Source organism: Brienomyrus brachyistius, chromosome 6 (assembly GCF_023856365.1).
Source record: "Brienomyrus brachyistius isolate T26 chromosome 6, BBRACH_0.4, whole genome shotgun sequence".
Lineage (NCBI taxonomy): Eukaryota > Metazoa > Chordata > Actinopteri > Osteoglossiformes > Mormyridae > Brienomyrus > Brienomyrus brachyistius.
This window is the reverse complement of record NC_064538.1, coordinates 5,056,282-5,080,029: the sequence shown is the minus strand read 5'-3', so window position 1 is coordinate 5,080,029 and position 23,748 is coordinate 5,056,282. Positions and strand designations below refer to the sequence as shown.

General features: G+C 41.2%; 1 protein-coding gene across 7 annotated transcripts in view; it reads left to right on the top strand.

Moving 5' to 3' along the window:
* Nucleotides 1–13,876: 13,876 nt before the first annotated feature.
* LOC125745501 (TOX high mobility group box family member 2-like) overlaps nucleotides 13,877–23,748 on the top strand; it is a 108,302-nt gene continuing 98,430 nt past the window's right edge. For 4 of the 7 annotated variants that reach the window (XM_049018444.1, XM_049018443.1, XM_049018442.1 and 1 more), the window contains exon 1: nucleotides 13,877–14,492. In XM_049018444.1, the coding sequence (XP_048874401.1) occupies nucleotides 14,388–14,492 (105 nt within the window). In that variant the 5' untranslated portion in view covers nucleotides 13,877–14,387. The remainder of the gene's footprint in view (nucleotides 14,493–23,748) is intronic. The other 3 variants (XM_049018446.1, XM_049018445.1, XM_049018441.1) reach the window with 2 other exon arrangements.

Sequence of the window (23,748 nt, the reverse complement as noted above, 5' to 3'; positions counted from 1 at the left end):
GAAAATGCATTGCATTATCGTAAAAGTTAATGGTGACAGTGTCATTCGGCTCAACTTGTGTTATGCTGTAATCACCTCAAAATAATCTATGAATTTATCCTTCTAACAAAATATGTGAAATACAAGGACTAATGCATTTCTATTATCTGGAAGGGCAGTTCCTAACTTCATATGATGACCCCCACAATGTAATAAAAACCTGTTTTTTTGACGCTGTGGAGACCATTTTTCAGGTCCCCACAAAGATATGTGAATGCAATCAAAATCTAAAAATGCCAGACGTCTTGGTTACTTATGGTTAAGGTTAGGGCTGGGTAGGGATTAAGGTCGTCATGTTGGGATTAGAGTTTTCCCCACAGAAATGAATGGAGAGTCCCCACAAAGATATAATTACAAACCCGTGTGTGTGTGCAAGTGGGTCATGTATATATTACACTGAGAGGACCAAATGTCCCTCAATGTGATAAAAACCTGTTATTTTGACATTGGTAACAAACAAATGATACATAAAAACAATACATAAAAGCAAAAAAACCCTCATTAATACCTAAAAATTCAGCTGGGATGAGTGATTGAAAAATGGAATTACTCAGGTATTGCATTCATAAGGATTTCTTTTAGTCTTGAAAAGTAAACCACTGCCACAGAGCGTTAGCTGTAGTTGCTCATTTTTTCCGCATTTTAAAACTTCCTCCCACAAGCCTGAACTAATATCGGGAGCAACAGGCTAAACCATTCCTACCGTTTCTGCTGGCAGTAGCTAGCCAGGGGCTATAATCAATGGGGTCTACATGAATGGGTCATCGCTGGCCACGTTACTCAGATCCTCACCTCACGTCTCTGATCATCCTTCCCATTCTTCCCCCAAGCACCTCACGTCGCTGGCTGCGTGTTCCAACAGAATAATCGTGCATCTTGTTGCTCAAGGCGATCGTCTCCCACGGCCCCTCTGGGATGTATCCCTTGCAGTTGTTAGATAAGAAAAATCGTCAGCCTTCACACTAAATGTTGGTTCTTGTGATCTCGCCTCTAGGTAAATGACTGTGATTCTAAATGCTGCTTATAAACCCAGAACATATTCCTCATTTGTAAATTGCTGTTGAAAATTACTAGAGGATTCACGTAAGTGTTGGAAAGTACATATTCCCAAACTTGATTTTTGGATCATCATTTACGTTTAAAATCTATATCTCATGTTAATGACACCTGCATTTAAGATATCACCTGGCAAAGATTTTTGATGACACAAAACACACCATCGGTCTTTTCATAAAACGATAGCGGAGTGTTTCCCAATTTGGCCCCCGGGGCCCCCCTCAGACAGTCCATGTTTTTGCTCCACGTTTTGTCTCTCAGGGACTGTCTGCAGGTCCCCGAGTACTGGATTGGGAATCACTTCGCTCGTGTGTGTGCTCTACTCTTCCCCAGAAAACGTTTGCATACATATTTTATGTTATACATATTGTACATGGCATTGATCCTCAACTTGAGACGCTCTGTTTCAGGCACGAAGTAACAAGTAAAAGCATAGGTAACTAATAACAGACACCGTAATAACCGCGGAAAGTCCTTGAGTGATTCACGTGTGCCAGTGACAGACAGCACTTCATGTCCCAAAAAGGGACTTCCTGGACCTCGGCTGAAAACAAAGCTACAACACAACTAACTACAGTCCTATAGGTGACACAGGCGGTCTCATAGGAAGCCAGCTTCATTTCACTGTGCCTCAGACAGGGGGCTGGCTTAGGGCGCTGCATTGGCTAGGACTGGTACTGATTCAATCTCACTGACCCAGACGGACTTTGTGCAACCTAAGCATGTGTGTTACTGTTTATTTGACACCCATCTATGTTGGACTGATTGAGCATCATATTGGATCTGGAAGACACAAAGAAATAGTCAAGCTCCTACTATTTTTTATCTCAATTCTTGTGCGTTGAAGCAGCTGTGCTTCTCAGGCCGTGTGACGGCAGCCCGTGCTATGTGTGCTGGACGACTCAGCATGGAAGGACAAGCTAACCTGGGTTTTAGGTGCAAACTGAGTGGACGTGAGCCCAGTGGTTGAGCTAGGGATTGACAACCACCGTGCTCCCCGGGGCAATGGGTGTATGCAAAATGTCAAGCGTGGCTTCACCAAAATGCCACCTCCGAAGTTTAAACCCAAGGACAGTGTATGAATCCACATTGATCTGCAGCCTAAAAATGCCAAATAGCACTGTGTATAAAAGCCTGGATGGCTCGAGGGCATGGCCATGTGACATGGGGAATGCAAAGAGCACTCCGAGGTCGATTCGGGAGATTTCCTCTTTCAGGGTGTTTGGGAGCAAGGGAAAATGTGGGAGGGGGTGGCTGTGCAAGAAAAACATTTCCGAGCAAACAATCAAACAGTTTTAGTGGAAACCAACGGGCAGAAAAACCGCAAACTCAAAACACACCCCAGTTCTTATAGCAACTTCAGTGCACAGGTACAGGAAAGGGGGGAGGGTGACAGGCCACACATATTCACAGTTCACCAGGATTTCTTTCATAAACACATGACTAGTATATGGGTCACAGTCGGCATGGAGGGCATAAGGTAGGGGACGCCCTGGCCAGGACGCGAGTGCACTACAGACAGATTTGGGCGGTGTGCAGCTCTCTGGGTTAGGACCCTGTGCCCGTGATCGGAAGGTCACTGGCTCAAATCCCGTGACCAGCTCAGTGCAGTGATGTCAGTGTCGGGCTCGTGAGCAAGACCCTTAAGTCCGAATGCTCCAGGACCACTAGATAAATGGCTGACCTTGATCTCTCACCCTAACTAGTTTTAATATATATTGTATGTCTGCATTTAGGAAAAATACCCAATTTCCCCATGGGGATAAATAAGGAGCACTATTATTAATATTAATTTGATAGCATTGTGGTGTGATGGAACATGCAAACCTTACATTCAAATAAGGGATCCTGTTCAGCTGACAGATCAGAAGGGTCTGATCTATTCCACATGTCAGGAGAGTATTCACATTTACCATACCTAACAAATGCTTTTAGGTAACCGACATACATTTTTGAGGGGGGGGGTATCCAGTGCCTGGAACACTTGTGGGATTTGAGCCAGTAACCTTCTTATGACAGAGAGCATCCGAACCTGCTGAGACACATAACACCTAAGTCAGATCCCTTATCTAGTTGAGCATATGGTCCTTGTAAATAGAGCAGGTGGTAAAATCAGGAGAAGATTTTATTTAAAACAATAATGATACTTTATTGATGCCCGTGGGGAAACTGGTGTCCATGATATGAACAAATTTGTGTGTGTGTGTGGGGGGGGGGGGGGGGCGGTGCAGGATCAGCCTGCATGCAGCATCCCTGGGGCTGGGGCCTTTGCTCAGGGACTCAAGAGTGGCATCTCTCTGCTGGCCCCAGAAATTGAACCAGTAACCTTCCGAGCATTGGCACAATTCCTAACTCTCTGAGCCACCCCCCACCACACTGGACAGCAGCAGTTCTCATGCATGTGTGGGGTTTGCAGGCCCAAAATTCAAACTGGTCACTTTTCACTACTTTGCACTTCATTTTGCACGTGCTTAACCGCATCAGCTGAAATACAGACATTCATACTGCTGCAAACTTAATAAGGATATTCCAGATGGAGCTTAGATGTGATTACACATCCCCCAGAGCTGACAGGCAAAGAAAGTTACTTCAAGCCAGAATTGTTTCTGCTGAACATCCTCTCTGCATCCACTGTGCCAGAGTTTGCTATTGTCCTTTAGAGACATAATCTTCAGATAATAACCGTGGCATTCCAAACCACTCCCACATACTGACACATGCTTGTCTGAACACAGAAAGAGGCTTGTGGGCTATGTGTTCAGTTTATAAATGTGCCTTCGGTGCAGACTGCAGTGGCTTCAGGTGTCAATAATTCAGCACCTCCAGCAGAGGCATACAGTGTCCGACAGCTTTAAAACAGCCTGCCTCTATCATTAGAAAAATCCCACAATTATTGCAATAAAACGCTACATCAGCACTTTCTAGAAAATCCCTCTGGAATTTGAGAATTCATTATATTGTTGACACATAATCCATGACAGATCGTAACAGAATTAGGCATCTGATCAGCTTAATGTACCTCATTCCTTACCAGCACTTCTCTAATGTAACAGACAAATGCACTCATGTCGTTTCTGCCTAACATCATCTCAACCACCCGTATAAGATCTATACTCTGTACGAAAATAAAAACACCTAAATTATGCAAATTACTTATTACTGTTTAGATTAAAGCCAAAAAAGATTTTCTAATGAGCGGATTCAATGATAAACTGGAAAGACTCTCCAGACTATGAATGTTATTAATGACATTTTATATAAATAAAAATTTTGGACTTTTTAAAAATGTATCTTCGTACAAACCCTGTGATATTAACCGAAATAAAATACTTTTAGTTTTTCTTTTTTCTTGTTCCTAAATTCAGACATAAAAACACGCCCAAAATAATATCAAGAAAAAGATCCGTCCATGTTCCGTAACTACTGATCCAGCGCAGGCTGATGGTGAGCGTGAGGTCTGTCCCAAGAAGCTGAAGGCCCAAGCTGGAGGGCATGTTCAAGGGATGCCAGGCTGTCGCAGGGCACAGACACAAACTCTGCGGAAGCAGACGCGCCAGTTCACCTAATCCATTGTTTTTGAAGCATGGGGGAAAAACCCACCCAAATATAGTAGAACCTGTGAACTCCACAAGTAAAATAAACAAAAGATTCATCTATTAATCTGAAAAACAAAGAGTCATTATAGTCCTCAAATGGGCAGCACAGAGGTCAGCACTGCTGCCTCGCACTCTGGGACCGGCGTTCGAGTTTCCTCCCTGGCTCCATGTGTGGAGTTTGCATGTTCTCCCCGTGTGGTTGTGGGGTTTCTTCCAGATACTTTGCATTCCCCTCCATGGTCCAAACATATGCTGAGGTTAATTGGAGTTACCAAAGTGTGTGTGTGTGTGTGTGCGTGAGAGAGAGAGTAAATGGGTTAGTGTACCCTGTAATGGGTTGGTGCCCCATCCTAGGTTGTTCCCTGCCTTGTGCCCTGTAATGGGTTGGTGCCCCATCCTAGGTTATTCCCTGCCTTGTGCCTGTAGGTTCTAGACCCTCTGCAACCCAGAACAGGACAAGCAGTTACAGGAAATATTCGGAAAGCCCTCAAACCTATGAATTTACATTGAACATTTTCACAAAAGTAGACGTCCAGAAGAAAAGCCCATTGTGGGTGACATAACACATAGTCATTAGGGGGTAAAGAACCTGCCCTCTTGTATTGAAATAGACTCACAAACAACACATGACTTCATCGCTTCTGAAGATGCTGATGGTGAGCTGCGACGCGCCTTGGCCGTCCACCCAGACTCGGTTTCCGGAAGTCTCTGCGAGGCAGACACTACAATCAGAGACTGCACTGGGACCACAAACATGACAGACCACAGCGTGAAACTCAGGCCCCAGCTGTCAGGCGAGACCAGTGAGGGAGAGAGAGGCCACTGTCTCCTCTGACACCGAGCCACCTGTCCAGAGAGCTCAGGCGTGGGCACAGACCAAACAACACTGATGAAGTTATTCAAGGCTGACACACAGACAAAAAAAATACTCAAATAGTGTATTTCTTGGGAAAATCACCAAGCATTATTATTAAACAATCTTCAGTGTCTTTTGACTGTTGCAAAGTGTTATATCTGAGATCAAACATACACAGCATTATACTGTACAAATAATATAGTATACTATAATTATACTACATGGCATTGTATTATAAGAAACATATGTGGTCGTCTTGTTTTGTATTTATCATTTGTAGAGTAGTAACTAATGTCTCCTACAAACCCTACCTGAAAAAATCTATCTACTGTATCTGATGGAATGACATTTTTTTTAATCTTAAAATTAAAGAGCAGGAACATTTTTTATTAACAGTATTGATTTTTTATTTTTTTTAGAAAGTTCTCAATATTTTAGAATTTTCTTTATATTTTGTCTCTGGATGTGCCTAATAGATGAGTTCTGTCCATATCCAGGGATCATTTTGTGTCTCACTTATTTAGCTGTTAGTCAATGAGCTGAACTGTCTCCAAACGAACAAAAGGCGCATTCAATGAATGTACGCCATTTTACATGGCAGAGGCAGCCATGAACTTTTCCAGCATTTGAAGAGAAGGAACGGTGATGAACAGAATTAAATACGCATTGCAAAAAAAATAAGGTTGCTTTGTGATTTGAACTTGAAAAACTGTTTCTGTGCTGTAGCTGTTAAAAAGCAAACCTAAGCAGACAAGCAGAGTTCGCTGCAGAATAGTGTTAATGTGTTGCAAAAGCAATTGGCCAGAAGTGAAACACTCACCAGTAAGAAAAAAATGTCAGAATAATATGATATGTCTGTAAAAGGCTTCTTGTGTATGTGCCAATACCCCTATACTGACAATGGAGTTTTGTGTGTAGACATTTTATAGCATTTATGTTTTATTACTCTCTCATGTTAAAAGGGCCGCTATTTATATTTTCCATTTTTAGTCTTTAATATTCCTATTTTTCCAGCTGTAGCTTTTTTATCCCAGCAATAAAAAGAAAAGTGTTTTTGTTCTCCTAATTGCCAAAAAGGTTCAGTAATTAAAGGATAATAAAGCTTTAGCGGTAATTAGTTTCTGTTGTTTGGTGGAAGTCCATCAATTGTCCTCTAATAACGCTGATCATTAGCATTCAGCAGGCAGGATTTTTTTTTATTTTTTTTTTCCAGGGCTGAGGGATGCTGGGATTGAAGCACTACAGAGGCACTACGCATTCCATTCCCATAAAGCCGTGGCATCTAGCCACCTATTAACCCTGCGCTGTCTCGCTGTGCCACCGCTGCTCCAGCAAGCCGTCCCAGCCCATCTCTGCAAGCCCACGGAGAGACTCATCTGTGACTTTTATTTAACAAGTTCACGCTCCGGGATGATTCCTTCATGCTGGGTAATAACCGCCCTGACAGAAGCCTGGTCCTAGGGGCAACAGGCTGCACACTGGGATGACAATTCACTCCTGTAGATACTGGGGGGTTCCTGCACTCCCAGAGAGGGTGAAGCCACTAACCACTGAACAGAGAAGCTGCTTTACCCCTTCCTTTTCAGGGTGTATATTCCAAGGCCACAGCTGTGATACTCTCATCTCTCTCCCTCTCTCTCTCTCATATTGTTCTATTCACTGGCAGATTGGGTAATGTTTTGGCACGTTAGCTGTTAGCTTACAAGTTGCCATAGGAATCCTTAAATTCCACAGGAAATAAATAAAAACATACGATACATTAGCTGCATCTCAGTGCGTAGCTCTTTTTCCCTCCTAACATCTCATGAATATGAATAGAACTTCTGTGTTATTTCATGCACATATATGAGGTTAGCGAAATGCTAGTTAATGTAGCTAAAATGCACTGAGACCACATGCTATTCAACGAAACTAAATCTAGTGAATAATAAAACAAAAATCCTTTGCAAAAAAACCTTTTTTAAACATGTTTGCCTGTGATTTACTTTCATGGTCAATACAACATTGATAAATGAATGGATGGATGGATGGATGGGTGGGTGGATGGATGGAACATACATTTCCTCTTCTCAACAATGCACATGTTAAGATTCAGGCTTTTGTAGGGCAGATTTGTCCTTCACGCAAGGCAGTAATTATAATGCACTTGGTGCACAGTCACTTGCTTCACTCTCGCAGCTCAGTCTTTAATGTGGAGCAGTTCCCTAAAGCAGAGACTCCCAGTAGAGGCAGTCCCACAGAGTCCTCGCCCTGCCACTCTGCCTGCAGTGTGCTGCAGATCTACCTGCGGTGAACTAATATGCTTTCCGTGAAACCAGCAGCGATCCGCCTGCTGTCCCCCAGTCTCCATGTCAGATCTAGTTTCACTCAAACTCCCCATTACTGTTGCGAAGCATGTCGATAACGAGACAACAAGCTTTTTAAAAGCTGTTTTTGCTTTCTTCTAAACTCGACCGGTTGCTCTGCTAACGAGAGCTATGCCTTGCCACTGCGGTGCCGTGCTTGCGGGTAACATCCGGCTCAGGTGAGGGGTGTTTAAAGGGATGTAGAAAAGCAGAATAAGAGATGATATGCGCACCTGGGCAGTTGCACATCGCCACTATTCTAGAGCCAGTCTATGCCTTTAACTGACTATACCTCCATTTTAAGTGTTCTCTCCCCACAGGTGCATCCTTACACATTACACTCTTCGTCAATTACAGCTAATGTACATTTTGTCTCGCTGAATAGGAGGTGATTCAGATCTTGAGTGGATGCAGAGGGAAAAAGCCTCCCATTTTCCACCTTTTTCCTGTGCCAGGCAGATGCTAGCAAATCAAATAAAATAAGACATTTTCAGTTTCTCATTTGGATATTTTATACTGAGCCATTTCTATGCAAAAAAAAAAAGTGCAATTTACACAATATAATCTAATGTACGAAACTGCTTTCTGTTGATAGTTTTCCTTATATTCATGTATTCATATGAACCATCTTTACCATGCGGCCCAAAACATTAATCTGCCTCCCAGATGAATTTGCAGCTGTAAAGATTAAGCACTTGCGGTCCGCTGATGTAAAACAATGCCTTCTGCGATCTGAAAACTCACTTAGTCACGTTCATTTGCACTGCCTGTGCCTGGTAGTTAGAACTGAAAATGATCACACACAGTGTTCCCTCACATTATTTTCTCATATTCCGCCACAATAATGCATTATTTATTTGACTGGGGACCATAAACAATAAACTAAAGGGATAACTTGCGGACCAGCAGATTAAAATGAGTGACTTTGTTATTTGTAAAATAATTTTTTTTTTTTTGTAAATTAGGTAGTGGTTAAGGTTAATTTTGATTGCTGTTCGTTTTGGGACTAACCCAGTGGTTTGTAACTTCATATAAGGGATCTGTGCTTGTATCCAGAAGGTTTTGAGTTCAAATCACACTCATATCACCAGGTCTATTGAACCCCAGCTGCCCCTGGAAGGGGGGCCAACCCTACTGACCCCAAGCTCCCCTCACTCATACGACACTATGGGCAAAAGGATCCACTACATAAAGAAATGTTTTGCGACATACAAGTATGCAAAATATATGTAGCCTTGAAAGCAATGGTTTATTAGCGGACTCACTGAGTCCTGCTCAGTCTTATTTTTAAGCAAATTAGTTTTTATTACAAAGAAATTAAAACACATGTGAATCAGATAAAGAAATGTCTGGACATAGATTGGCTTAAGTTTTAAATGCTACTCCCTCCTCACCAGTATCATTTAAATATTTAATTCTAAGTGCAAGTAATAAAACAGGGCAGTAACTTGACACTGAGGGAATTTTTGGTTGTGAAAGGGAATTTCCATTTCTGAGGATTTTTATTAAATTCCGTTTCAGTCACTAGCAACGCAAAACAAAATTGCAAGCAGACATGCTAGATTCACACCAGCAGTTCGTCCACGATGTAGATTCCCTCCCCAGCCATGCTTTTCCGGTATATGTTTGTGCTGCTACTGGAGCCGATTCCCTGAATCACAGAGCATGAAGCAGGTAGCACCCTGGACGGGATGCCAGTCCTTCAGAGGGTATAACTTCCCACTGTGAGCAATTTAGAGACACCAGTCCACCTAACCACATGTTTCTGTACTGAGGAGAAAACTCCTGCAAAGACTGGGAGAAGACACACGCTGCAGACGCACAGAGAAGATGGGTAGGGACTGAATCTGAAACACTGGCGGTGCAATACCCAGAAGGGAAAAAAGGAAAGAGCAAAGAAATATTGAAAATATTGTGTTGGGATTTTGTGATGTGTTAGACAAAAACTTTTGCTTTTAGTAACCTTGGTTATATTGTAAACAGGCTGTGCCCCAAAGCATGCTGGGATATGTTTAGTCAGTCCAGTCCAAGTGCAGTAAAGAAGCTCTTGCAAAAACATGGCTGTCTCATGTTATTTACTGGATAATACACGACAGATACAGTGCTGATTTCCTCACGTTTGCAACCTTCTTTCAAAACCCTGAAGGTGAATTTTGAGCCTGTTGAATCATTTTCATGGCCGTGTAGCATCAATGTTTCAAACATTAAGTATACATCATAAACATATAATAGTACAATGTTTGCTATCAACATTTGTACCACAGCATGTGGGTGTTCATTATTTTCATGCAAGCATACAGGTAGCCGGCAGCCTAATAAACATTCTATATTATTGCATTTTAACATTTTATTAAGCATAATAATATAAAAACCGTAACTTTTTAATCACGAATAAGCAGTTATGCTTATCAGCATTTTTCTTTGATTTTCAAAACTCAAGTGCATGTCTGTTAAGGGTTTCTAAAGTAACAACAGACTTACTGCTTCCTGCAGGTAGCCTATCCAAATGTTCTATTCTTACAGGGGCTATGTCTTTAAAAGCACACCGGAGCGTTATTAAATACTAACCGAAATTATTTTCTTTTGAAAAATCAACTGTGACTAGTTTATTATATTATATATATTTTTTTCTTCGTTAGCTGTGGTATAAGTGGGATAAACCACTTTGAGGTGTGCAGTTATACGGAAATAATAACTCTTCTTTGGTCAGTGGTCCTCCGCTTCAGGTTGGGCCTCATTACACCAAGTTCTTATTGATTATTTCCGTATAACTGCACACCTCAAAGTGGTTTATCCCTTATATATTAAAGCTGTCATGTCTAGTTCATTGAAAGTGTTATAAATACAAGACTTTAAGGCATGTTAAGGTATTCTTACATTCTGCTAATTCATTTTCTATGAATGCATTATTAATGCGTTATGAAGGTGCACTTAATGTAAATCGCTACGTTTCAAGCAAAGGTCAACAAGGTCATGCTACACCCTGCATTCGGTGCATATTCATTTATCTTTTTATAAGCATTTCTTTTAAGGAAACAGAGAGCGAAGCACAGCGCCATTCAGGTGTGCGCTAAGCGTGCGTTTTTAAAGCGGACTCCACCCGCCCTCCAATAACGGAGCAGCCGAAACTCACGGACTGCTTTTCACTTCGGAGAGTGAGCTGCTGCAAACAAAACAAACTCCTATTCAGAAAGTTTGCCTAGATATATATTAACACTTTAAACTGAGCTGTTCCCTGCCAGCTAATGATTCGCTGCTGCGAGGCTTATGCTAACATGGACGTCGGCCGTGTTTTCACAGTCTAACCACAACAAGCTGTCAGGCCTGTACTTTTTCTGGCATCCACTTAATTTCCTGTATGCCCAATACGCTACACATTTGTGGATTTTCTTCCCTTGCAAATTTAAGATTTAAGTTGGCACATAGTGGTGGGTATTTTTAGGGTTGGGAATTAAAGTCCTCCTACAATTTATTTCTGATGCAAAGATTAAAAAAAATAATAATAACAGTTGCTTTACATCCAAGGAAAACTGCTGGATATTTTCAGGGTTATATATGTGCTGATATACAGTATTAGCCAATCTAAAATTGCACTTGCAGTAAAAACTGATGACAGTCCTGGCCAGCAATGTTTGCAGCACAACCAGTTTTCCTACTTTTTAACTAAAGTCTATAAAAAGGGGAAAAAAACTCACAAAGAGAACTTTAGCAACTTCTCTGTTGCCATTTACTATTGCAAATAGATGATGATAATGATGATGATGGTGATTATTATTAATATACCATTTGATATTGATGCTGCATACTTTGTTCAAGACTAAAAGGCCCCTTTCTGGGACCTGAGCCATTAAAGTTATAAGACACAGCTGGGACATTCTGGCATTCAGACCTGTAATTCATGGGATGATCACTCATGAAGCTTTAATGAAGATGTATAACAAATATGGAGTTGGGTCATTCAGGTCCAGAGAGTAAAAGTCCAGACCAAGATTTTGTTGCAACCAACTAGCTGAGTATAAAGAGTCACAGGTACAGAGTATTCAACTGGCTGATTGAAACAAAATCCCGGTCTGGAGTTTTACTATCTGGGCCTGAATTATCCAACTCTGTACATATATATTATATGCATACATACATAAACACACACACACACACATTATCTGTGGCGTAATAGAAGGGGAAGGTTGTACAACTGATCAGAACCACCAAAGGTGGGAACATGTTTTGGTTTCAAAGCAGAACTTCTAGCAGGATAAGAGAGGTACTGTTTCTGAAGCAGGGGACCACACTCTGTACTGTGCAATAGCAGTAACGCAACAAGCATTTTGAATCTGCAGGTTGTCTCTTGGAAGTCTACCCCACCCCTTGCCGTTTTGTGGTGGGATGTTGTTTGGGAGTGTCTCTGAAGCGAATTCCAGAAAGGCAAGCTTTGGGATTGGCTAAAGAGGCCCAGGACAGTCCGTGTGCCTCGCCCATAAGGAAGGCCACCCTGCGTAAGATTCAGAGAAAATTTAACTTTTTCTCCGAGCTTGAAGGATTGTGGGAGAGCACTTTGGAGTCTATTTTTTTTCTTTCTCTCATAAAACCACAAGGTTTTTTCCCACTTCCTCTCTCACCAAGGTTACACAAATCAAAACAATGAAAAGACCGTAATACGCTACCTTACTGAGAATCCTGGAAACATGTGCATGCCACAGAGTGATGTTTTTAAAGGTATCTTTTCTTTTAACACTGCAACACTATTTCAGTGAAATACCATTAGATCCGCTATCACGTGCAGGGAAGAATCAGAAACCGGCACAAATGTATTTTAAGGTCGGATGTCTATGAGAAAAATAGAGATGGCGGCTGTGTACGCATGTTTAAAAATGATTTCTTTTCTGACTGTGATAAAAAGCGGACTTTCACATAAACACTGTACATACAAACATTTCAAATAAATAGCAAAATCTGGGAAATTCACCGATGAAACAGGAAACCATATGAACACACTGGAAGGGAATTGACGAAGTACTAGTGCCAAACTGAACTGCTTACTCTTTAAAAACAGGACTTCAGTCACACCTACAGTACCCTCACTCCGAATTGCAAGCCGAATGTCGGACAGGTCAAAACAAGATGGAATCAACACTAATGAAGGCCTCTGCAAAAAACATCTGAATGTCGTTAAAATGATAACAGAACAGTGATTTAACATTTTCACAGTGATTGGCGTATATTTGTTCACTTCCCAAGCATCTTATCTGAGTGACAATCGCTGGTTTAAATGAGTTCAGCGATTAAAAAGTTGTTGTTCCTGTGTTATCTTTTAACATTCTTTTGGGTGTAGCATGATCACGAATCAACCTTCTCATCAAATAATACTTAAAATGTAAACTGAGATCACAGTTACAATGCAACAGTGAACCTCCTGCTTATTTAAATTGAGTTTTATGTGGAATGTGTTTATCTTTATTTTTCTCGACTACATTTTCCTTTTAAAATTCAACATTAACTCATCTAAGCACATAACAAAAAAGGGGGAAAATGAAGTAAATGAGACACATTCGGACACCGGAGCAGGACAAACAAGCCTATACACAGAGCACTTGACATGTATAACTAACGCTGTCTAAAGTAAAAAAACAAACAATATGAAATGTATATATAATGATATCCAACGATAAAAACAGCCATACTTCATCCATAGCTCTACGTCTCAAAGCACCCGAAACCTTATGCGCGTTTTATTGCACCGCTCCTGCAGTATGAATGAAAGCTGCAAGACACTGAAATCCAGCCAGCGAGGGCAGTTTCCCGCCCCCATCCCCGGTAGCTTTAATAAAGCGGCCGGAGCCATGGCTGCATACGCCGCTACAGTATATAGTCTCCGCTTAATCTGCATCGCACAATGACAGAAAGCGGAGCAGTTGCCAAGGCAGCTACCTCGCTCCCCTCCCCCCACCGGCTCGCTCTGTTCCCTCTATTATCAGCAGAGGTCGCATGGCTTTCTGCATGGAGAGGAAGAGTATAACTCCGGTCTGAATGCATGGATAAAACGCCCTACATGACAAAGCTGAGCGAGAGACTAAACGCAGCGGGAAAACAGGAGCAGAGACAAAAAGGGAATGAGATACATCAGAGGACGCGTTTAATTTTCATTAAAGGAAGCCAAAAAGTTAAGCATTCGTTGCAAATGTAACTTATTATTTTATGTGACACGGACGTTGCTCCTCTCTTTTTTTAACTTGCCTATTTTTTTCTTTTCAGTTTGTTTGCTTCTCTTTATTTTACAATATAAATATAAAAAGAACACTGAGCATCACTTGAGATAGTTGATGCTGAACTTAGACCACAAACGGATGTGAGGAAAGGGTGCAGTGACAGACTCAACCCCTTTTTCTCTCCCTGTTTCTTTCTCTCTTTTTTTTTTTTTTTTTGTTCGGTTAAACAATAGACAGAGCGAGTCACAGACATCGAACCTGCGTTCATGCCGTCAGTCTTGCAGACTCTGAGATGGACGTGAGATTTTACCCTGCACCTCCTTCAAGCGTGGGTTCATGTTCTTTACCAACTGATCCAAGTTGCCTGAGCTCGTTGGACTATTACCACTGCAACAAGGTAATTAGGAGCTGCCGCGTCTGATTTCTTAATTATGAAACGTCAATGTCTTTTTTTCCATCAGTTTTTCTGCTCCGTCGCCGTCGCGGTCCAGTCCGTATGTCATGTTTCTCAGTTAAGCCTGCATGTATGGATGGTGCAGTTATTCAAACTGCAACTAAAGCCGACGATCGCCTTTGGCAGCGACGTACCGCCTTGGTGCTACACGGCAGATGAGTTACTGCTTTCTCACTTTGCGTCGGAGCAGCGTGCCGGTCGCCCGCAGGAAGCATCGCAGTGGGCGAGTTTCGCCCCAAATGACACTGGCTGAAATTCCGAAACTTTCTTTCCATTTTTCCCCCCATCTGACAGGGAGAGAGTGTTTGTCTTCGTCTTGTCTCTTTAAGTTTTACCACTTCTAGATTAAGATTAAGTCTATAAAAAAGAATGGGAAAATCTCTCTAGGGGCGTACTGTAAGTTTTGCAACGCATCATTATATGTATATTCATTGTGGTTCAACCATAAGGTAAATATTTCATGAGTGACTTTAAAATCACTCCATTAACAAAATATCTCTATCGCCAGATAAAAGATAAATGCAGTGAATGTCTCTGTATACTTGCAAAAAGAGTAGAATTATTGAATGACTTTTCCTGGCAAAATCAGTCCTTAGTCTGTTTTGACGCATCGTTGTTTCTTTGAAACGAGCTGCAGCGTGGTGATTTTCCTGAAGCAGACAAGCTTTAAATGTTCGAAAATGAGTATCGGCGCTATGCGGGGTATTTACAGTAAATCGTCCAAAGGAATTCTTATTCTGAATGATCATCTCGATTAAAGAAATAGTTTAGTGTGATTCACGGCAGCCTATTATTACTGTGTGCTGGGAAAAGCTGTGAGTTTAAAGAGTAATGATTTATGGAAAGGCAATGCGCGATGCTTCATCTAGCAAATAAAATTATCAAAATGTAATATAATGAAAGGCAACCATTTTGCATACCCGCATTTAAAATGCATAAAATACGTGCTTATAAAATTGTGGGCGCAGAGAAGATTGTCGTGTATGTTTTTTTGTTTATTAATGCGTTTGATTATCTGTACCATGCAAGAAGACATTGGTCTGATCGCGGTAATGTTCTCTAGGTTTGACTGTGTATTAGAGAAACTTAAGCGGAACACGTGCGATCGGACTTTTCTTGTTTTCGCTCCCCTTACAGTTTAGATTCGAGCCACAGATGGAAAACAGCGTTTGTATATATATATATATATATATATATATATATATATATATATATATATATATATATATATATATATAAAATACAGCAACAGGAAGTACAAGTGCGTACTTAGTTTGTGACTGTTACATTGTACATTGTTAGGGCATCGTACAGTAATGTAATATTTAAAATGGGATTATTGAATATTGTATTGAATATTTGTGTCTGCACGACCTATGGAGTGTTTAAATATCGCACCCTTGTCGAGAGACGGTCTGATATAATTGGATGATGCAAATAAGACATGCTTGTTTAGACAGTAACTGCTTCTGTCAGACTTAGTTCCTTGCTATACACTCAGAAACACTGTGTTTTTACTGACTCACAAGCACTGGACTTCGGATCGCTTTTAGAATCATTACAGTCGCCTTAATTTTGTTAATTCCATTCGCTTCGGGGGTAATGCGACCTTGCTGGAATTAACAGTCAGTGAACAGTACTGTCAAAGTCGTAAAATCCTGACGGTCTGTGTTTTGCGTATCTGCAGTTCTTTTTTGGGGGGGTAGGGGGTCAGTGGAACTGTTTTCGTATCCTACAATGTAAATTGTATCGGGTGCTGTGTACGGTGATCCGGGCAGCGAGTTCAGTAAGTTCTGCAATTTTATTTTAGTGGTGACTGTATACATAAATTGTGCCTGCAAATTATAAAGAAATTTAAATTAAAAGAAGGCTATATTATTTCTTTGTAGGAATATTATTAATCATCAGTTAAGCACATTTTTTTGTATATTTTATTAAATTAGCTGTACTACTAACTGTGCAATAATAATGTGTGATTCTGAGCCTCATTTGGGAATTTTGGCTGTTTTAGAATGTCTGGCAGTGTCCTGGTGTACTATAAAAGAAGGAGAAACAGATTTTTTTTATTCTAAAGAGATTATAGAAACCAAAGCAGGACCATGCAAAGGTCTTGTCTATGTTTTCTCCTTGGGTCAGGGTCCCTAAACATCATTAGCGTTGCTAGGTGAGCTATCATCTTGGAAAGTCAGACAATGCTTTGGGTTTCGTGCCTAGGCCCCGATCTCTGGGGCTGACAGGATGCAGATGTAAACAAACCTGTAGGTGTGACTGAATGCAGATAAGCCGAAATTATAATGCCTTCCGAGAGCTACTGTAAATACATTACATGCAGAGGATGCCTGAAATTCAGTGTCTGATTATTACTCCCAGAGTGGATCCTTTTTTAAAAATGATCAACAACCAAATACATAAATAGAATATGAATATATAAATGAATGTGTGTGTTTTTATCTGCTGAATAATGAGGTAATATTGCAGCCTCCCAGTAATTAATAATTCATCTGGACATTGGAAAAAACATTGTCATTCACATGTCTGCACTCAAATTATTGCACATGAAATTAAGTGGTCATTTTTTTAAAAGTATTACACTGCGGCCGGAAAGCGGGATTAAAAACCGGACTTAAAAATGTATTTCAAATGACACATTTTCAGCATCTGTCTTCAAAGTGTGAAATGTTGAACAAATCCTACGACATTTATTCAATCACATAGGCTGAGGCTACACTCCCAGTGCAGTGACAGGTAGGGTGTCTTCTAATTCTGGTTAATGCAAGTGAAAAATATTTTTAAATCAAAGTATTTTTTAAAGCAGGCACACAAAATATACACCATGAAAATGTACTTTTTTTTTTTTTCAAACTTGTGTTGTTAACTGTAGTTTTGCAAACACTCTTGGGTAGCTTGCCAGTGGCAACCACTACGGAAACTGCCTCGTAAAGGCAAACTGAAGAAACTGTACTCACACCCTTCAGTGTCAAACCTACATATCTGTGTTGGGTATAATGTGCTATTAGCAAACAAGTGATTTTCCCAGGGGGTGATTCAAGCTGTATCTATGTTTATATGCATAAATATCAAATCTGTCCATGTGACTGAAGGAAGCTTGATTTTTTTTCGATCACTTTCTCTTCTACATCTGATTTAGCTCATGTAAGGTGCTCGTACGCAGTAATATGCACAATAATAAATACTGTAAGCAGGAGTGGGCTACCAAGTGTTGCAGGTAAGAACGGCATTGGCAGTGTTGATGCAGGCAGATTATCAGCAACCCCAGGAGATGTCAGAGTGGGTACTGCTGCTGTTTGGAGGTCTGTCAGCTTGTATATTTACACTCGCTTTACTTTCCTTGGCATATTTCGCGTAGCTGCGTGATTCTTGCAATAACGTCAAAGAATTAGGGTAGTCGAGCTTGTTTTGGTATTTTTAGGAATCAGATGAAGTGTGTCAGCCCGTAATAAAATTAGCTTTAGCACTTCTGAGAGGATGCCTGGTCATACGCTGAGCCGGCGCCGGCCTGATCGTCATTCTCATACAGACTCTCGACAGATTTTTTTTAGTAGCTTATTCCCACAAATATTTGGGCTTTTTTTTTTTGGAAGGAATTAGCTACTACAAATATGCCGTTCATGGGCAATGAGTGGCTATGTACTCAATGTTATGATGCGTGAACCAAACTGTAAACTGACTGTGAATACACAATTAGTCAAAGCTCACCAACCATTTATAGCAAATTAATCAGACTGTGAAATTGCAGCGCATGCTAGCCCTTTCCTGTAGAAAACTAGGGTGATTTCAAGAAGTAATGGGGCCACATCCAAAGCCGGTTAGTTACGTAGGCACCAAATGTCGCACATTTTGATGAACTGCTGATAGGTCCTAAGGTGACCGTGCCCTTACTCTCCCTCCTGTCCAAGTGCTAAGATATCGAGGATGAGAAGCCCATCAACCCAAATAGTGCCATAATGTCAAAACAAGAATTTTCTCAAACTTCTTGATTGAGCACTCATTGCTCACAGTGTCATTTTAAATATGGCAGGTGGTGGGGCCATGTTTACTTAGTGGGGGGGGGGGGGGGTGCATTGACTATATGCCGCACGTCAGCAATGGTGGCCACTCTGTTGCACGTGCACGCTTGACTGAAATGCTTGCATGTGCGATGCATTGCTTTTCAATCCTACACCTCCCACATTGGTTTCCTGTTTCCCTAAAATGTAGGAGCTTTTTAATAATTACAACCTTAGAAGATTACTTATAATGAATTAATTACAAATTACAAGCTCTCCATGTCATTTGTATTTTGGAAAACCCTGCTTTGCATGCCATGGAAACAACAACATCATAATTGCACCTTAAAATTTTTCTAATGGCACAACTGAAGGATTAAGTAATTTTTTAAAGTTCCCTTCCCTCCTTCCTTATGTATAGGTTAGGAAAATGTGTCTCCCCCCCCCACAGACCATTTGTATGGGGTTCTGGACAGCTGAAAACGTTGCATTGATTTTAGACGTACTCCTTATTTACACTTTCAGGGGGAAGGGCATCGAATATCCAGTACAAGTGTCTAGTGTGAGTCCCAGAGATAGCAGCATGGAGTGGTGGTACCGATCCAGATGCTGCACATGACTGAATGAGCGCACCCTACAGGCTGGCCGGGCACACTGCATGCCCGCTATAAACTCTGGAGTCCGAGCCTTTTGGGGGGATAATTGGATTACGTCAGTTACATGCAGCACGTTTATAGATGTGTGAATTCCATTCGCAGTGACAAGGACAAAGTGATTAATGAGGTTTCCACAGGGGACGGTCACTTTTTTAGACCTGAAAACACAGTCACATTACCTATTGAAAAGGAATCTTAGCTAAATCCCAGGAAATGATTTTAGAGCGAATGCGTAATGCTGAACATACTTGAAGGTCAAACTAGGAATTGCTGATGAATTGTGCACTCTTTAAGAACGCTGAGTGAAAATCTAGGATATCAGATTTGGGTGCGAAGCCCTTGCAAGCTAACGCAGGGAAGCATTGTCAAGCAGGCCTGCCTGAGTCAGTAGAAAAAGCGTGATATGATTTAATGAGCTGAAAATACCCCCAAGCTTCAAAGTTACAGTAAATCGTGTACCGCTAAGCTAAACTGAAAGTATGGTGTGATTCTCTGGCTCAGTCTCTCTGTCAGGTCAGCTAGTCATTCTAGTACAGTCGAATTAGTACAGTAAATAATGTAAAAAATTGCTCTGAAAGAAAGATCCACAAATAATTTGCTCACATGCTGTTTGTGTTCCTGCTTTTTGATTGCTTAATTGTTAATTCTTAATTGAATTCTCATCCTTCCATTCAGGATGTGTTTACGCCACCATTATGCCCAATGAGATGTGTTGTCTTTTCTTTCTAAGGTTTGATACTTCAGGCTGCAAATTCAAAGAACTCTGCATTTGGCAGAAAGATGATTTTATCTCAGGAATAAGCCGATAAGTTGTTTTCAGGCAGACGAGAAAAAAAACGTCCCCTTCTTTGGGTGCCGTGATAAGCGCTGCATGCGAAAGTGCACTTACCTAGTATTCAGTGGCCAGTCAGACACCTTCATTTAAAGCACCAGTTCCATCGTAGCCCTTTACCTATATGTGCACGTGGGTCTTTAAATACCCCTCATAAAGTCCCTAATTTAAAGTAGGGTCAGCAGGAACTCATGTGGCTTTAAATGTAACATTGGTCACAAGGTCGCGGGCACTGTGCTGTCTGCAGAAATATATAGCTGCTTTTTATATGTTCAAGCTAGCTAATGTTACGTAAACAAGACAAGCTAATAACAAAACATAAACCACATCCGTACCCTGAAGAATTAGAAAAGAATTTGTGCAGGGCAGAGGAATGTGCATGTATTTAAGTACAACATAATTAGCTATTTTTTAATTTATGTGTAGTTAAAGCATGCTGTCTATTAATTAACAAACACTGCTATAATCTTAATCAGTGGGTGCTGACATAACATTAACTGTTAAAACATTTAATAGTAGCGCACACATCTTGCTTTCTTGAAGGTGTCGCATTATTCCGGACTCAGCTGCAACTTGGTTTTCAGTGGTACAGAGAGGCCTGCGCGCATGCTGCAGGTCATCAATGCAACGTATTAATTTGGTAATTCTGCAGAAGAGTGTGTCTGCTTCTGCCACAGCAAAGACGTGAAACCAGTTTATTTTTTTTCCCTTGCAAATGTGAGCGAAAAGTGTCTCTCAGGCAGTTCTGTTTTGGTTTGGTTTGTTTTGCATAAGCATCCCATCGCATATTGAGAAATTAAAGCAAATCTCCCTGCAAACCCCCCCCCCCCCCCCCCCAGCCTTGCATTATTTCAAATGACTTTTCCAAACTGGTTGCAGGAAACACGACACAGTGTTCCAGGATTGCATTTTGGCTGATTGGGCAATTATTTGCACTGTTGCAGGCTATATTGCGATGACTGCATTTCAGAAGGGCAGTTCAGAGGGTGCGATGTATTAGACCTCTCTTCGGCATATTTAACCGCTGTTTCAAAGTTATTCATGTTTTTATGCAAATCGTTTTCCTCTTTCCTCCACAAATATACAAGGAGTGCATGTATTTTTATGGACGTTATTGCCAATGTATTCTATACGCTTTTATTTTCTTTAAGGTGTAATTATGTCAAACGAACAGTTCTATGGACCTGCTTGAAGCACTTTCAAATATAAACATTAGTGTGATGCATTAAACTGGCTTTATTGTGTTTTAACTGACATTGGACTGTCTCTCCTGGGCTGTGACCCTGATTTGACCAGTAGCTGCACACATCACGTATGGCCGTGAACTGGCTTAACATCTGATAGGCTGTTGAACGATTAGGCCTCTCCGACAGTGTTCAGTGTAGAGTAGCTTCACGTAGGAGCCTGTTCCCGGGGCTGTTGCAGCTCTCGGCTCACATCACGCAAGCCGATTCCCGGTCTCTGTGCTGTAAGGAGGCCATGAGCACAAACGCACTTTTGCTGCCGTAACCACACTAAGATTTATGGCCGCGCTTCAGGCACCATAACCTCAGAGTTCAGGTTTCGTTTCGGAAAGCAGGCACGGTATTATGAAAATATTCCTTCTTTTTTTTTTCCCTTTTTCAAAACTAGCTATAAAAGCCAGTGGTTCCTTAAAAGGACAAGGAGCTTTGTGGGCATGTAGGCCTTTTCAGAAAATTGTTTTCAAAACAAAAAATGCGGTCACATGACATCTAACATGTTTTGTAAGAAAAAAAATAATTCAAGGCATCTCTGTTCCTGGAAAAAAAAAATAATAAAAAATCGGGGAGTATAAAAATTGGAATGAATAATATAAGAAAAGTAAAAGAAAAAAAATCCCCGGGCTGCGTGCTTGTCAGCTGCACCAGCAGCAAGTCAGCGAGTCGGGCTTATTCTGGTCAAAAACACGAAAAAGGAGGGATACATTTTGATGGAAAAAGGCATTTCTCTGGGGAGACTGTGCTAACAGCGCAGGCTGCTCTGACAGGATGATAACTGTGTCTCCACAAACGGGGCTGTGCAGGGAAATTTTGTCATGTCACGACACCTGTCAATTAGCGAGGCGGTGAGTGGAAATGCCAGCTGCCGCATTAATGCGTTTGTGTGCTGGCCCGATTTCCCGCCGCATGTGCGTGCAAACGAGCAACAAAAAGAGCTCCTCAACCAGATGTTCATGTATCTTTTTAATAGATATTCTACTTTTAGCTCACCATTAATATTAGTGAGATCTTTTTTTTTGGTTAATAATACCCAGACCTACTCCAGTTGCACACAGATAATGAAAGCATTCTGGAAAATAGCTGAGTATGTTTTTTTTTTTTATAACAAAAACATGTCTAATATGTTTAAAAAATTAGTGTGCATACAAGTGGTTCAACTGACCAGGAAGTAATGTCCACTTAACAGGAAATACTAGCCCGTGGTTGATATAATGGGGACCTTGTGTTATGGACTGGCCCTGAGGTGGACTGGGGAGACATTTGGCATTAGCGGATGAGTTTGATTCCTTGTGGAGCCTCAGGTTTTCAAAAATGCTTGTCTTTTTCCATAGAAAAAAAAAAAACAAAGATTTCCACCCATTGGTGTTTTCATTACCCCCCCGATCAGTTCCCGTACTCTCGGCGTCCCGGCAGCATCCTGGACGTGACAAAGTGATGCAGCGGCGAGAACAAAACAGCTCGTTTGAGAAGGCCTCGCCCGATTCATCTGGATAGCGGAAATGTTATTGCGCAAAGAAAAAAATAATAATTGGATCCTTTTTTTTTTGAGCTCTTCATGAATCAGCTCAGAATGGAGAAGACCGGGACGAGAAATGGACAACCTGGAAACATGAGAACCACATTTTACTGTCTGTTGCTGCCATCAATGGGAGGGAGGGAGAGGGAGAGAGAGAGAGAGAGAGAGAGAGAGAGAGAGAGAGAGAGAGAGAGAGAGAGAGAGAGAGAGAGAGAGAGAGAGAGAGAGAGAGAGAGAGAGAGAGAGAGAGAGAGAGAGATATCTCTGTGCTAATTAGTGGTACCGGCAGAGGCAAATCATTGCCTTTTGCTGTGAGTGGGCCGTTACTTAGAATGGCTGTTGGCATAATTAAGAACAGGAGCCTATTTCACCGTACCTCACAGTGCATGAAGACGGGATTCCTTTGGGGTGTCGTTAGGGCTCAAATTTAACCTGCAGCAAAATGGCTTGCAAACTCACCGAACACCTGCTGTGTAGCTTGCCTCTGGGTATTACGATAAGCGTTGATTATATTTGTTAATAGTTTTCCGGCTAATATGTAGTGAAAGCATTAATCATTGATATATAATTAATCATCTGTATTCACAGAGATTAAAATGTTTTCCTGTGTCATGAGTAGAACAGAGAAATTTGTCACATAGCTTTTAAGTCGACCGTGGTTATAAAAGCAAAGGGCTGTGTTAGTGCGTCATGAATCTGAATTGGTTTTGTGGTTCGGTATGATTAATAGACTGCTAGTAGCTGTATTGGTATTGGTCGTTATGATAACAATAACAAGACAGTAATAAGGAATGATTCAAGTTATTTGCTTCAGATCTTACTTGTGTCAGCTCCCTCTGCACTATATGAAGCAGAAGAAAGATTTGTGGGGAAAAAAAAACAAAATCAGTATTCATGTTTTGAGGAAAGGCAGCGTTCGTTTCACCAGGTGAGAATAACCAGGCCAT